The sequence below is a fragment of the Emys orbicularis genome, chromosome 11 (assembly GCF_028017835.1).
Source record: "Emys orbicularis isolate rEmyOrb1 chromosome 11, rEmyOrb1.hap1, whole genome shotgun sequence".
Classification (NCBI taxonomy): domain Eukaryota; kingdom Metazoa; phylum Chordata; order Testudines; family Emydidae; genus Emys; species Emys orbicularis.
The window spans coordinates 27,363,328-27,376,412 of NC_088693.1; the positions used below are offsets into that span (position 1 = coordinate 27,363,328).

The 13,085-nt window shown below is 39.3% G+C and overlaps 1 protein-coding gene across 1 annotated transcript in view; it reads right to left on the reverse strand.

Moving 5' to 3' along the window:
- The window catches only part of NEB (nebulin), a 201,774-nt gene that overhangs the window by 30,617 nt on the left and 158,072 nt on the right, over positions 1-13,085 (reverse strand). Inside the window, exons 129-140 of the mRNA XM_065413682.1 lie at positions 12,582-12,686; positions 11,671-11,775; positions 11,449-11,553; positions 10,477-10,581; positions 10,278-10,388; positions 9,231-9,341; positions 7,772-7,873; positions 7,511-7,615; positions 2,385-2,495; positions 2,123-2,227; positions 1,274-1,378; positions 750-854 (exon numbers count right to left, since the gene is read on the reverse strand). Coding sequence (XP_065269754.1) covers positions 750-854; positions 1,274-1,378; positions 2,123-2,227; positions 2,385-2,495; positions 7,511-7,615; positions 7,772-7,873; positions 9,231-9,341; positions 10,278-10,388; positions 10,477-10,581; positions 11,449-11,553; positions 11,671-11,775; positions 12,582-12,686 — 1,275 coding nt within the window. The remainder of the gene's footprint in view (positions 1-749; positions 855-1,273; positions 1,379-2,122; positions 2,228-2,384; positions 2,496-7,510; positions 7,616-7,771; positions 7,874-9,230; positions 9,342-10,277; positions 10,389-10,476; positions 10,582-11,448; positions 11,554-11,670; positions 11,776-12,581; positions 12,687-13,085) is intronic.

Here is a 13,085-nt window from a genome sequence, read left to right on the forward strand (position 1 = left end):
TCCCACTGATGTCTATGAAACAGCTCTCATTGGCTTCAATGGAAGCTGGAGCTGACCCTATATCAGAAGTGTTTCTAATTGTCTGTATATGGCAAGAAGTTCAAACAATCCATGGAAGCACCCAAACAGCATGACAGACCACCTTATACAAGTGTGTTTCAACATGTATAAGTTTCTCAATGTGACAAAACAAGATCAAAACTTAAAGCTGATAAGAAATAACTGCTTGAAAGGATAGAATGACAGGCCAATGAAAAATACTGTGACAGAGACAAACAGCAATTAAACAGAGTTGCTGAAAAATATAGGTGTCCAATAAGAATGATATCCTGAGCACTTACATTTACAGTTTGAAAAGTCTTCCCAAGACTGTGATAACTCATGTAATACATTCTGCTGCAAGACCTTCAGTAAAATGGTAATCTCACACTGTATTTCTCCCATAGATTCAAAGCTATTGGTCAAGTATGGGCTACTTTATTACAGTTTGTTGATGTAAGTAGAGTGTCAAAGGTACATCCTTTATAGTTACACACTGAAATCCCTTGAATTAATGAAGTATGATTCCATTGGTAATGCAGGTATACTGGAACTTACATTACAATGTAACTATAGTTTACAGGGCACAACACGATTCAAGGTTTACCCCCAACCATTTTCAGTTCACTGTGAAAACATAACAATGAAACAGCTCTATACAGAGGTTTCCTAAATCTAAATCTACTGAGTTCACTGATGAAGCATCTTACCTCACTCTGCATGTGCTGAGATTCCTTAGCAGTGATATATGTTGGAGTTTCAAAGTCCAGCATGGCTTTTCCTTTTTCCTTTTCATACTTCTCCTTGTATTTCACCTGACAACAGGAGACCCAAGTTAGGCTCCAAATTACCAGAGAAGCAGCTGCTATACCAGCTCATGGACCTATAGGTTTCTGTTTCATTCAGTCAATAGACTTCCATTAGAAAATGAACTGCAGTCTCTGGCTCTCTCACTGAAATGCACAGGGCTCCTATTTGCTGCCATCACAGGTTAAAGACATGGAAGGGACAGACTTGCTATTGTGTCAAAAACATGCATACATATAGTGAGCGTTCAATAGGAATAGATGAGCAAATGTTTCTACCTGACTTCTGTGTTCCTGCTTGTATAGTTTGCATAAAGCAGGTTGACACCGGGCTCATTCTGTATCAGAGAGAGCCCTCTAGGGGTAATTGCAGTGACTGTTTGACATTGAAAGTAAATGGATGAATGAGAAACACTTGACCAACTTACTTGACTCTGTAGTTCTGTAGCCTCCTTTAGATGAAGCTGTTCAAGGTTATCTGGCACCACATGGTAGTGACCCTTACTCGTCTCATATTGCTTCTTGTACTGGTACTGAAGGGAAGGCATCAAGTACCACCTCAATAAAAACCTGATCAGGTCTACTTCCTAGGCCCAACTAATGCAAACACTTCAATGGCACATCAAATAGCAATTAGAAATCTAACAACATGAGGGAGGTGGGGGGAAAGCAACCCCCAAATAGATTTATTTGTAAAGATTTGGGATGGACAGTTGTCCTTTCTGATAATCTCAAAATGGATCAAGATTTTATTTTACACCAGGAAAAGAAAAGAAATAGGGTTATGTCATGTAATAATGACTGATCTTTTATATCATTCTGAAGTGCTATATTAGACAGAGTCATCATTATGTGATACTACAGCAGGGTGATATTAAACACAAAAATCCCATTAAAAACAGTAAAAAAAGAAAGTCACAAATAATAATAAATAGGAAAGAATTGCCAAAAAAAGAGGACAAAATGGAAAAGAAACCTGGTATTTGTTAGTGAGATATGATCAGTCGAAAATGTAAAAAATGACTACAGTTAAAAAATGGTTAGAGGTTTTAAAATAATAGCAGTTCTACATGTATAGATTTCAGTGTCCAAAGGCTGGATGTATTAATTTTGCTAGTTGGCTAGGTAATAATCATTAGGTAGGAGAGAAAGAGATCACTACCAGGTGATGTCCTCGGAACAGTAAAGGAGGGAGCTGTTATAGAAATTGTTAGCAGAGGTCAATACAGAATGGGAATAGAAAATCAAATAGATCTCGGGTTAGTTAATGAGCTTACAGCACTGGCGAGTTGACTTGTACCCAGGACATGGTTCATTATCAGCGATTCTGACATGTCTGTCACAGGCTTGTGAAGTTTCTTTAGATCTGCCTTATATTTAACCTACAGGAATGAAATATCAAACAACATCAGGAAAGAAGACTGCAAATAAAGCTTTTAACATATAATGTATTAGTAACACAAAGTAGGACTCTGCTAGTCAAAGCCAAAATTTTAACCCCCCCCGGAAAATGCAAAAGATTGTAATGAGTAGGCATACCTCACTAGCAATATTGTGAGCATCTTTCAAGGTCTTGTAGATCTTGGCCTCCTTCAAGTCATACTTCGGCCTCTTACCCTTCTCCTTGTCAAACTTCGCTTTATACTTCAACTAATGGAAAACAACAAAGCATTTCAATTATTCCTGAACATTAGCCTGTTTTGGGCCAGAGACTGAAGAAGCCCACATTCACAAAGAGCTGATGGCAAACAGAGGATCAAAAAATGCAATAATTTTAAGACATCCATTGGAATAAAAGATTTTTTAGAGATCACCTGATATGGGAAAGAAAATGCACATTCTGTTTTTACAAGACACCATTCATAGCTTTCATTCAATACACAGGTTTTAGCTCCTCACATGCAGATAAGGCTGGTAAATTGAAAAAGATTTTTTTTTAAAGTTGACAAAAAAATAGCTAAATAAGATAGGCCAATGTTCATATCAGTGGGAGTTGTGCAGGCATGTATGACTGCAGAATCCAACCCAAAGGGACCAACTGGCAATTGTACAAAGAGTGGTTAGAGAAGCTTAATATGTGTATCTTAGAGAAGAGGGAGATTTGAAAACTACCTAAATACTCAAGAGGTAGTAGCATAAATGAGGCAGCAGAAATATTTTCAGGTGCATAATGAAGATACTACAATTTATCTTAATCAAAAAGAGGTGATACATACAAAAAGGGAGAGTGGTCACATCTTCAGAAAGGGTAAATTTAAACTAATCATTAGGAACTGGGATGCACAACAGGCTAAGCAAGATCCCTAGTCCCACTCTGAATTAAGGTGGAGGCTCAGGTTAAACCATAACCATGAACATTAATGCAAGTCCATGAAAGTTCAACAGACATAAGGTGAAATCCTGGCCCTGTTGAAATCAATGGGAATTTTGCCACTGACTTTAATGGGACGAAGATTTCACACATGGTGATCTGCTCTCTCTCACTGGCTCTAGGTTTATATGCAGGTGACTATTTCCTGTGGACCTACAGGGGATGACCACTGTTCCCAGTGTCTACAAATACACAGGACAGGGACCCTTGCACTCCAATTAGGGACACGTTTTGAACAGGAAAGTCATTTTGCCTTTGGGGGTTGCTGAGGTACTTTCAGCAGAGATCTTAAAGTGTACATGAGATCTTGCAATTAGGACCAAATACTGATCCCACTGAGGTCGAAACTCCAACTAGTTGGCTCTCAAGAGTTTAGGGTTAAATTCTGGCTTTTACAATCAGAGCCCACATTGTAGATGTGGGTGGGTGTGAGTCGGTGGGTGTGTGGCCATTCTAACTGAGCTGCAGCCAGCAGAGATATTCTATGTGCTGCCCCTTGCTGATCCACAGGTGGGTGTGGAAAGGGGGTGAGGCAATGACACCTCCTTTCCCTCACCCACAGACACATCCTGCGCGAGGGTAAGAGACTGTGGCAGGTGAGGAAGGGACAGGAGGCCCTTTCCAGCACTAGCCATCAATAATTCTCCAGTAAAAATAAATCCACAAGTGCTATTTATACAAATAACCAAATGAAACAAGTCATCTACAGAAGAGCTGACGGACACAACTGATGAAAGGAATGGATCATGCTGGGAATTATACCTATGCTTTAAACACGTTTACAGAAATAGTAGCATACAGTTCCATATTAGTAAAAGCAAAAGATGCTTCAATGCATAGATAAATCACATTCCACTTATGCTTGGCTTTTACATTCTTTAGCATATTTTATCCATACAGTCTCATGCTCTACACCAGCTCTATACTTGCTGTAAGAAAACAAAGAACATCAATATTTTTTGCCATTCAAGAGCAACACTTAGTGTCTGATTCTGATATCACAATGGTGTAAATGCACTAAAGTCCATGGAGACACACTGGTGTAATAATCAGAATCAGGCCCATATGTCAAAGTAGAGTAGTTCACATTTGCTGAACTCATAAGAAAAGAAATGATCACAGAAGGGGGAAACTAAACATAGCTCCAAATTAAAAACAATTACAACAGACACACAGAGAAAACAAAAAAGGGTGAATGGTTAGAGAACGTAATGGGTACATGTCTTGTAAAAGTAGGAGAACAAGATGGGTGAGATGCTGCTTCTCTAATAGGAAATGCCCAGAAAAGTAAACATGACAAAGAAGACAACAATGGAGACATGCCACATCAATTTCAAGACTCAACGAACTCGGTTTCTTTCAAGATGAAAATCAAGCCAGCTAAAAAAAAGTTACTCAAAGACCAAGGGAAGGTTTGGTCATACTTAAAAACAGAATTGAAGCTAAAACACATAAAAAGGAGCGCTGTTCATTACTGATGAGTTATGCTGCTTTTCTTCTTTTCCTTGTAAAGTCTGCTTTTATGGAGCATGTGTGCGCTTAATAGGCACCCAGCTCCAAGGAAAGATTCTTATTACCTGACAAATATAGTAGGTGATGTTTAGACATGCTGCAGTTGCATGCAGTAATCACATGTAGACATGGAAAAACAGTAAAACCCCTTTTTTCCTTTGGAAATATTTGAGCAAAATAGGCTGTGGAATCTGCGCGCTGCCAGTTCACACCCTGTGACACAGCCATAATACCCATGATTTCTGAGGTGGGAAGGAGTATTAGAAAATATGTGCCCTGAAATAATTGCAATCAGAATTTATTTTGCCAGAGGTTTGGGGCCAAATTTACAGAAACATACTGGCTGCATTGTACCACTCTGACACCATGAAGCTAAGTGAATGGGTGAACCTCATCCACAGTTTATTGAAAATGACATACATCATCATCACATCCGTGTGTTGAAAATGACATACATCATCATCGCATTCCTGACAATGGGACAATATTTTGGCTGGTGTAAATTGGCACAATTCCATTGACTTCCTATGACCCTGATCCTCAGGTGTGGCCAACAACAGGTCTGGGGTATAGATCCTGGGGCCAGCAACTGAATAATCTCTCTTGGTTTCCAATGAAATAACAAGAGCACATTACAGGGATTCACATAAACCCTCTTCTGACCAGATCAGTGCAGAAGGAAACAATCTGACCTCAATGAATGATCTGTAGCATGGCAGAGGATCTCATTGACTGAGTCAGAGCACATGGGAGCAGGTATCAGGGTTTCCTATTGTTTTTCTGATTACTGTAAAAACAGTAAAGGAATGTCTTTTTACAAATCCCCATTAAGGCAATGGACTCCACACTGTTTTCATTGGCCATTATGCCTAGGTAGAAGAGTGTGTACAAACTGCTGAGCGACCTAAAGTAACACAAATACATGCTGCAAAATCTAAATGCACGAGGGATTAAGACTTCTTTGCTTTTGCAGTTCAGTATCAGCTCCTTAACTCCATCTCAGTGTGATTTTGTATCTTTCAGTTTAAGCACTATCATCTAACGGCACATACTTTCCCATTTCCTATGTTGTCTTCAAGAGAGCAAGACCCCACCAAATTCAGCTTATATAGCTGCATTTTTTCAATTTAAATCCTAAGAGCAGAATTCCAGCCTCGGCTGTGTGTTTTGGAGACATCCATTAAAATCACTGGAAGCTGCACGAAGGGCAAGGGTAGAATTTGGCTTCAAGTTCTACCCACTGTAAATTGGTTTAGTCAAATTCCCCACTCACAGAGTTCCCATGCACAGTCTTTGCACTGTTAAAAAAGAGGTGTTAGCCAAATGGTCAGCTTCACAAATTTTTGGTGCATTCCACACTTTTGACACAAAGACTGCAGAAAAAATAGTGCAACTGGTGCATTATAAACTCATTTACAATTCAGGCTGATTGTCTTGTGCTAGGAATGACACAGGTCATATACAATATAGAAGAAGGTACAGAAAAGTGACATTCCCTTTTGTGTCACTTAAATCCATCTTACATGACTACTTAGGACATTAGCTTTCTTAACGTGTCTCATCATTGGTGTATCATAAGATGCTGCTCCATGCCCTCTCATGTGTCCTTTGAGGTATTCCACCTATAATGCGTAGCAAGATAGCAAGATCAGAACAGCAGACCATCACAGGGATCAAGCATAAAGTTGTGTGAGAGAACCAAGTGGTGGTGAGGTCCTGGTTGAAAAATTCCCACAGGAAACAGCAAGAGTAAGATCCACACTAACTGATGTTCCAGATTATTTTACAGATAAAGGAAGTTTATACTAACATGATGTATTCATTCAAAAATAAAAGGTAATGAATTATTTGAAAGACATACATTAAAATAATTCCTTATCTTGAATAGTCAAATGGAAAGGATATTAGAAATCTCTAATGTAAAATAATAGCTTGCACTTGTATATATAGTGATTACAACCTGACCATTACAAAGTACTTCACAAAGGTGGGTAAGCAGTATTATCATCCCCTTTTTACAGACGGGCTGAAGTGAAGCACAAAGAGCGAGTTTTCAAAAATGACCTCTAATTTTGGGTGCCCAATTTTAGACTTGTCTTCAGCATTCAGGGATTATTTTCCAAATTCTAATACCAACAGAGCAACTCAGATGTTTGTCATTTATTTCTACATGGTAGGTTTCCCTGAAGATACACTTCCTCTTGTGTAAAGTTCTTTACGTTGAAAATTTCAGAGGGACTACAAGTGACATATTCTTAATAAGATGGAGACATAAGAAGTTTGTGTCAAGAAAAGTGAAGAATGCAGAAAAGAGGACAGACAAAGAAACCACAAAAGAAGCAAGGCCCAACCTCCCCGCTCCCAAAAACCATCTCTCAAGGGCTCAGTTCTGCTCCCATTGAAGTCAGCTGAGCTTTAGCCATTGGGCATGATTCTCCGCCATCTTGCAAAACTCTTGTATGCTCACTTTGCACAGATGTGAATGACTACAATGCAAGGGAATAGTGACTTAAGACCCACTTACATCACTGAAAGCTATATCAGTCCCATTATACACAGAATACCCCTTAGACAAACATTTGCTGCTTCTTTAATAAAGCACACAAACTCTGCCCAATGAGTTACTTTTTTCAAGTTACCATACTCCCCTTAAAATTATCTAGAATTATTTCCATCTTCAATTCTGAAGTGGTTGAAAAAGTCTACTGACTTCTGTCCCAGAAGAATCTGAACTCATGCCATTATTCACACCGCTCCAAAATTTGCAAACATTTATTATTACCTGGCTAGTAAGCTTGGACACCTCCTTAGCAAGTTCCATATCTGGACGTCCCAGCATGCTTACACCAAGGCAAGCCTCTCCTCGAGCCTTGGCTTTGTATTGAATCTATTGAAGACAAATCAATCAGTACATAAAAATGTTTAGCTTTTAATGATAAAATGCAAACACCTCCACATGTTGTTCTAATAATTTATATTGATACAGTGTGCTATAGGAAAAATACTGCTAAGGAGGTACACAGGAGATTTACAAAATACTCACATCACTGATTAACTTGGCAGCTTGGGTTGCTTTCTTAATATCTGGTCGATCTGCTATAGATGTGTAATGGAGCTGTGACTTAGCATCTTTTTTGTATTGAACCTAATCAATGAAAACAAACACAGAGGAAAGTGGATTACTCTAGTGTTTACTGATAGAATCATAGAAACATAGAATATCAGGGTTGGAAGGGACCTCAGGAGGTCATCTAGTCCAACCCCCTGCTCAAAGCAGGACCAATCCCCAACTAAATCATCCCAGCCAGGGATTTGTCAAGCCTGACCTTAAAAACCTCTAAGGAAGAAGATTCCACTACCTCCCTAGGTAACCCATTCCAGTGCTTCACCACGCTCCCATTGAAAAAGTTTTTCCTAATATCCAAGCTAAACCTCCCCCACTGCAACTTGAGACCATTACTCCTTGTTCTGTCATCTGGTACCACTGAGAACAGCCTAGATCCATCCTCTTTGGATTTTTTTTTCAGGTAGTTGAAAGCAGCTATCAAATCCCCCCTCATTCTTCTCTTCTGCAGACTAAACAATCCCAGTTCCCTCAGCCTCTCCTCATAAGTCATGTGCTCCAGCCCCCTAATCATTTTTGTTGCCCTCCACTGGACTCTTTCCAATTTTTCCACATCCTTCTTGTAGTGTGGAGCCCAAAACTGGACACAGTACTCCAGATGAGGCCTCACCAATGTTGAATAGAGGGGAATGATCACGTCCCTCGACCTGCTGGCAATGCCCCTACTTACACAGCCCAAAATGCCATTAGCCTTCTTGGCAACAAGGGCACACTGTTGACTCATATCCAGCTTCTCGTCCACTGTAACCCTAGGTCCTTTTCTGCAGAACTGCTGCCTAGCCACTTGGTCCCTAGTCTGTAGCAGTGCATGGGATTCTTCTGTCCTAAGTGCAGGACTCTGCACTTGTCCTTGTTGAACCTCATCGGATTTCTTTGGCCCAATCCTCTAATTTGTCTAGGTCCCTCTGTATCCTATTCCTACCCTCCAGTGTATCTACCACTCCTCCCAGTTCAGTGTCATCTAGCCACTGAGAACCCAGTATTGCTGCTGTGAAAGTCAGTTGGAGTTTTGCCACTGATTTCACTGGGAACAGATCTTTGGGACCAGCTTTTGTAAGTCATTTTCAAATGAAGTAATAAATATCATGCAATTTTAACTGTATATGAAAAAAATGAAAGAAAACATTATTGTGGAGTCACTGTTATTTGCGAGCAAACTATTTTAATTCCCAATCACATTGTCCAGAGATGGCCTTTATTTCTCTAGGTGAAATTCTCTGCCTACACATAATTTCATGCATATTTCCCTTGCAAAATGGAGGCTGGGGAGACATCCAGCTCAAAATCAGACCAATTTGATTTTTCTGATTTGAGAATGACTCTAATTGAAAATGGTCATATGGGCTGTTTGCTTGATGTAAATGCAGGACAAACTTACAATACTCTGTTTCTTAGCAACTTCCATGGCATGTTTCACCTCAGGAGGCTCCAGCATGATGGAATAGTTGGACTTGCCTTTCTCCTTCACAAACTTCTTTTTATAGTTTGTCTGTGTGGAGCAAAAAGGTTTTGTATTATATGTCACTCATTATTCCCACAAGGAGCTGTGTTCTTCTGACACTCACAATAACGCCTCACAGAAGCCAACTGAGCTAGCCAGAGATATCACTTACTTCTTCTAAACATGCATCAGCAGAGACAAGGAAACCTGGTTCCCTGCAGTGTTTAGAAATATCCATACACATCCCGCTGAACCCCTCTGCAGCATTTGATACCTCCAATCACCAAATATCCCTATCCCACCTCTAGGAAACTGAAGGGCTGACTGGAAATGCCCTGAAATGGTTCCAGTCCTTCCTGTCTAATCAAAGGCTTCTGTGGTAGCTTCTTCCAACACTCCATCCTTTCATGGGAATGGTAGGAGGTTAACAGGTGCCGGTGAATGTGCACCTGTAACAGGCCATAACCTGCCCATTACAGTTTACAGTCTCAACAGCAGTTCTCCAATCCAGCCTGAAGACAATGTGTTGGAGCTGGAAATGGAAATAAGACTGATAGCAGGAAGATGTCTCTTGAAATATTTTAAAAGATATTACCCCAACCAAAGGGACATTGTTTATTGCCACCAACAAAATCTTTACCACTTAGAAAAAGTAAAGATCCAGAGTGCCTGCTAATGCATAATACTTTGGAAGCAACTTACAGCGTCAAAGGTTACCTAAAGCATGTCTGAGGAGATCCCTCATAGTTAATAACTATGAGATGTGATGTTTTGGGCCCCGATGCGGCAAAGCATTTAAGCATATGCTTAACTTTAAGGTCGTGAGCAGTTCTATTGATTTCAAATGTCTCACTAGACAGAAATTAGAAAATGCATATGGAGGAATCTAAAAAAAATGCTTCATATGATCAAATAAATACTGGGAATGTAGCAATAGCAAAATTCTACATGAGCAATAAATGTTGCACTATACTTGTCACGCACCTCACTGACATTCTTGGTCACCTCTTTGACACGAACAGTGTCCTGTGTCTCAGGCAGGGTTGTATAAGAACCATGTGGAAGCTGCCTCTTACTTTGCTCTTTGTATTTGTTCTGAATGCATAGAGAAAAAAATAGTTGAAAGAAATATATGGTATAAGAAGGAACTATTTATGAAGACAAACAATGTTGCATGTGGTACCTCAGATACAAGAGAGCTGACACACTTAGAGAGGAGGATCTGAGGTGTGTCTGGGACAGCAAGGCATGTTCCCCTAGCCTTGTTATGCTTCTCTTTGTATTTTACCTGGAGGAGAGAAAAGATGTTATTTTACGCAATTTATTTGTCTTATGCTGACTTTAAAAATAGGCTTCAAATATACTCATCTTACTGTATATGGCAGAGCCTTGCAAACCCACTGATGTGAGTAAGGGTTTTCAAGATTAGGCCCATAGTTTGATTTGCTTGTCAACTTTAATATGCTCCAGCCTATATATTCCTACACATCTCACTAGAGCTTAAACTCAGATCTTGTTACTGTATTGCCAACATTTATTCTACAGGCATGGTACTATGCCCAAATGAAAGCAGCAGCTTTGGTTTTAAGTATGTAAGCATAATACATGCATTTCAATGTATGGAGTTTAAACCTGTTTCAAAACCAGAATAATTTATTTACCATAAAAGTTGGGTATTTGGATAAAAAGGGCCACATATCTGAACTGCCTCTAGTTTATGTTTGCAAATCAACCAGACCAAACCAATGAGGTTTGCAAGACCAAAACCATCCCAGATTTTGTCAATTTGTTAATAAAATGAACAAACAAGCCTAAATAATGAAATATGAAATTCTGAGCAAAATTTTCAAACCTAGATTTCTAAAGTTAGATTCCCTAAGTCCTTATTTAAATGCCTAAATAGAAGTGGCATATTTTTCAGAGATATTGAGCAACCCCCGCTCCTATTTAGGAACCAAGGTTCGGAAACTATGCCCAGATGAAATTATCTGCAACAAATTTCTACAGAATGACATTCACAAACTCCAGAGTTTCCATTTTGATGGTATTATATTTACAAAAACAACTGGACACACAAAGTAGGTTTTAGGTTCCTTAAATAGCATGTAAACTGTTAGCAAAGGAATAAACATAAAGTAGAAGTTCAAATACTTACATCGCTTGACAGGATGGCATTCTTCAAAGCCAAAACTGTATTTTTGTCATCTGTGACAGATAGTTTGCATCCCCTAAGGAACTCTCGGTCTAGCTTGTAGTCATACTGTCAGACAAGAAAAGAAAAGCTGACAAAAAGTACCCCAAACCTTTGCTGTGAAAGAGTGATGGGGTGTGGGAGGGACGGAGCATAAGCTAATACAATATTTTCTAGTTTCCTCACATCACTCTGTTGCAGGGATGCCTTGGCTGCTTGGAGAAAGTCAGGTCTATCAACAGTCCATTGCCAATGAGCCTTGGTTGCTTCATATTTCTTCTTGTAATCCAGCTGTTTAAAAAGAAACATTAATGAAAATCATATCGTTCATAAACTCAATATATACAGAGCCTATTTCTCCCCTTGCCTGAACAACTGCATGAGAATTGGGGGAAAGGAAGGAAGTCATGCTTGGAAAAGTACACATCCATGAAAGCAGCACTTTTGGGATGTGCTTCTCTTCTGAGTCATGGACAATGCAGAGGAAGTCTATTTGTGCTGATTTTTTCCCTGCCAGGTTGAAGGAGCATATGCAGGATTGAAAAGTGGGTATGGCCTTGAAGAAAGTGGATGTGTTATCTCACTAGCCATCTCAGTGCATCCTGGACCCACCCAATGGTGTGAAGCCCTTCAGCCCTTCCTATGTAGAACTTATGCTAGCTACAAGATTAAATAAATTAGCATGGAAAATACTAGGAGCACCTACACCTCCATGCCTGAGGAATTAGGAGGTGCCTAAGGAATAATTGGTGTTTGTGCTACATGTTGGAAATTTTGTGTGCATGGATAATGCTTTGTAAATTCAGCATTTAATTTCAGCCTGTGATAAAACACCACATTCTTCAAAGATCATCAAAATTATCTGTTAAGCAAAAGAACACAAAGACCACGTTGGGGGTTTCAGCAAAATCCACACTTAATGGAGATGTTCCGAATAAAATTTTCTATATACTGGCTGTGATTTTCAAAAAAGAACATAAAGGGGCCCACAGTCCCAATGAATTTCAATGGAAGGTGAGTGCCTAATTCCCATAGAGTCCTTTGAAATACAAGCCATTGACGATAAAAGTGAAAAGCATTAATAGCACTGAACTCACATTGCTGTTTACTTTGTAGGCAGCTTTGGCAACTTTAATATGAAGAGCATCTGGTACAACGTTGCAGTGAGACTTATTCTTCTCATAAACTTCTTTGTATTTCAGCTAGTGAAAGAAACATATTCTGAGTATTTATTTATGTGCTACAACTCAATGAAAGTAAAACAACAACAGTATGTGGAATTCTACTTTTAGGCAATTCCCCTAATTGTTTAATTAAAAATTATAACAGAAAAGGAAGAAGCATCCATAGATCTTGTTTTCAGCCATTCCATACACAAAAGATACACTGTCTTCAGCTGGAGTTCCATTTGCATGGAAACATAAAGATGTATCAATTTAATTCAACATGAAATACACAGTCCACACTAACTTGTGTTGAAACTTTTGGCCAAGATTTTCAAGTGACTAATTATTCTGGGTGCCTTCATTGTTGGGTGCCCAATACAAGATATTTTAAAGGGGCCTGATTCTCAGAGAGTGGGTGCTCGGCACTTTCTGAAA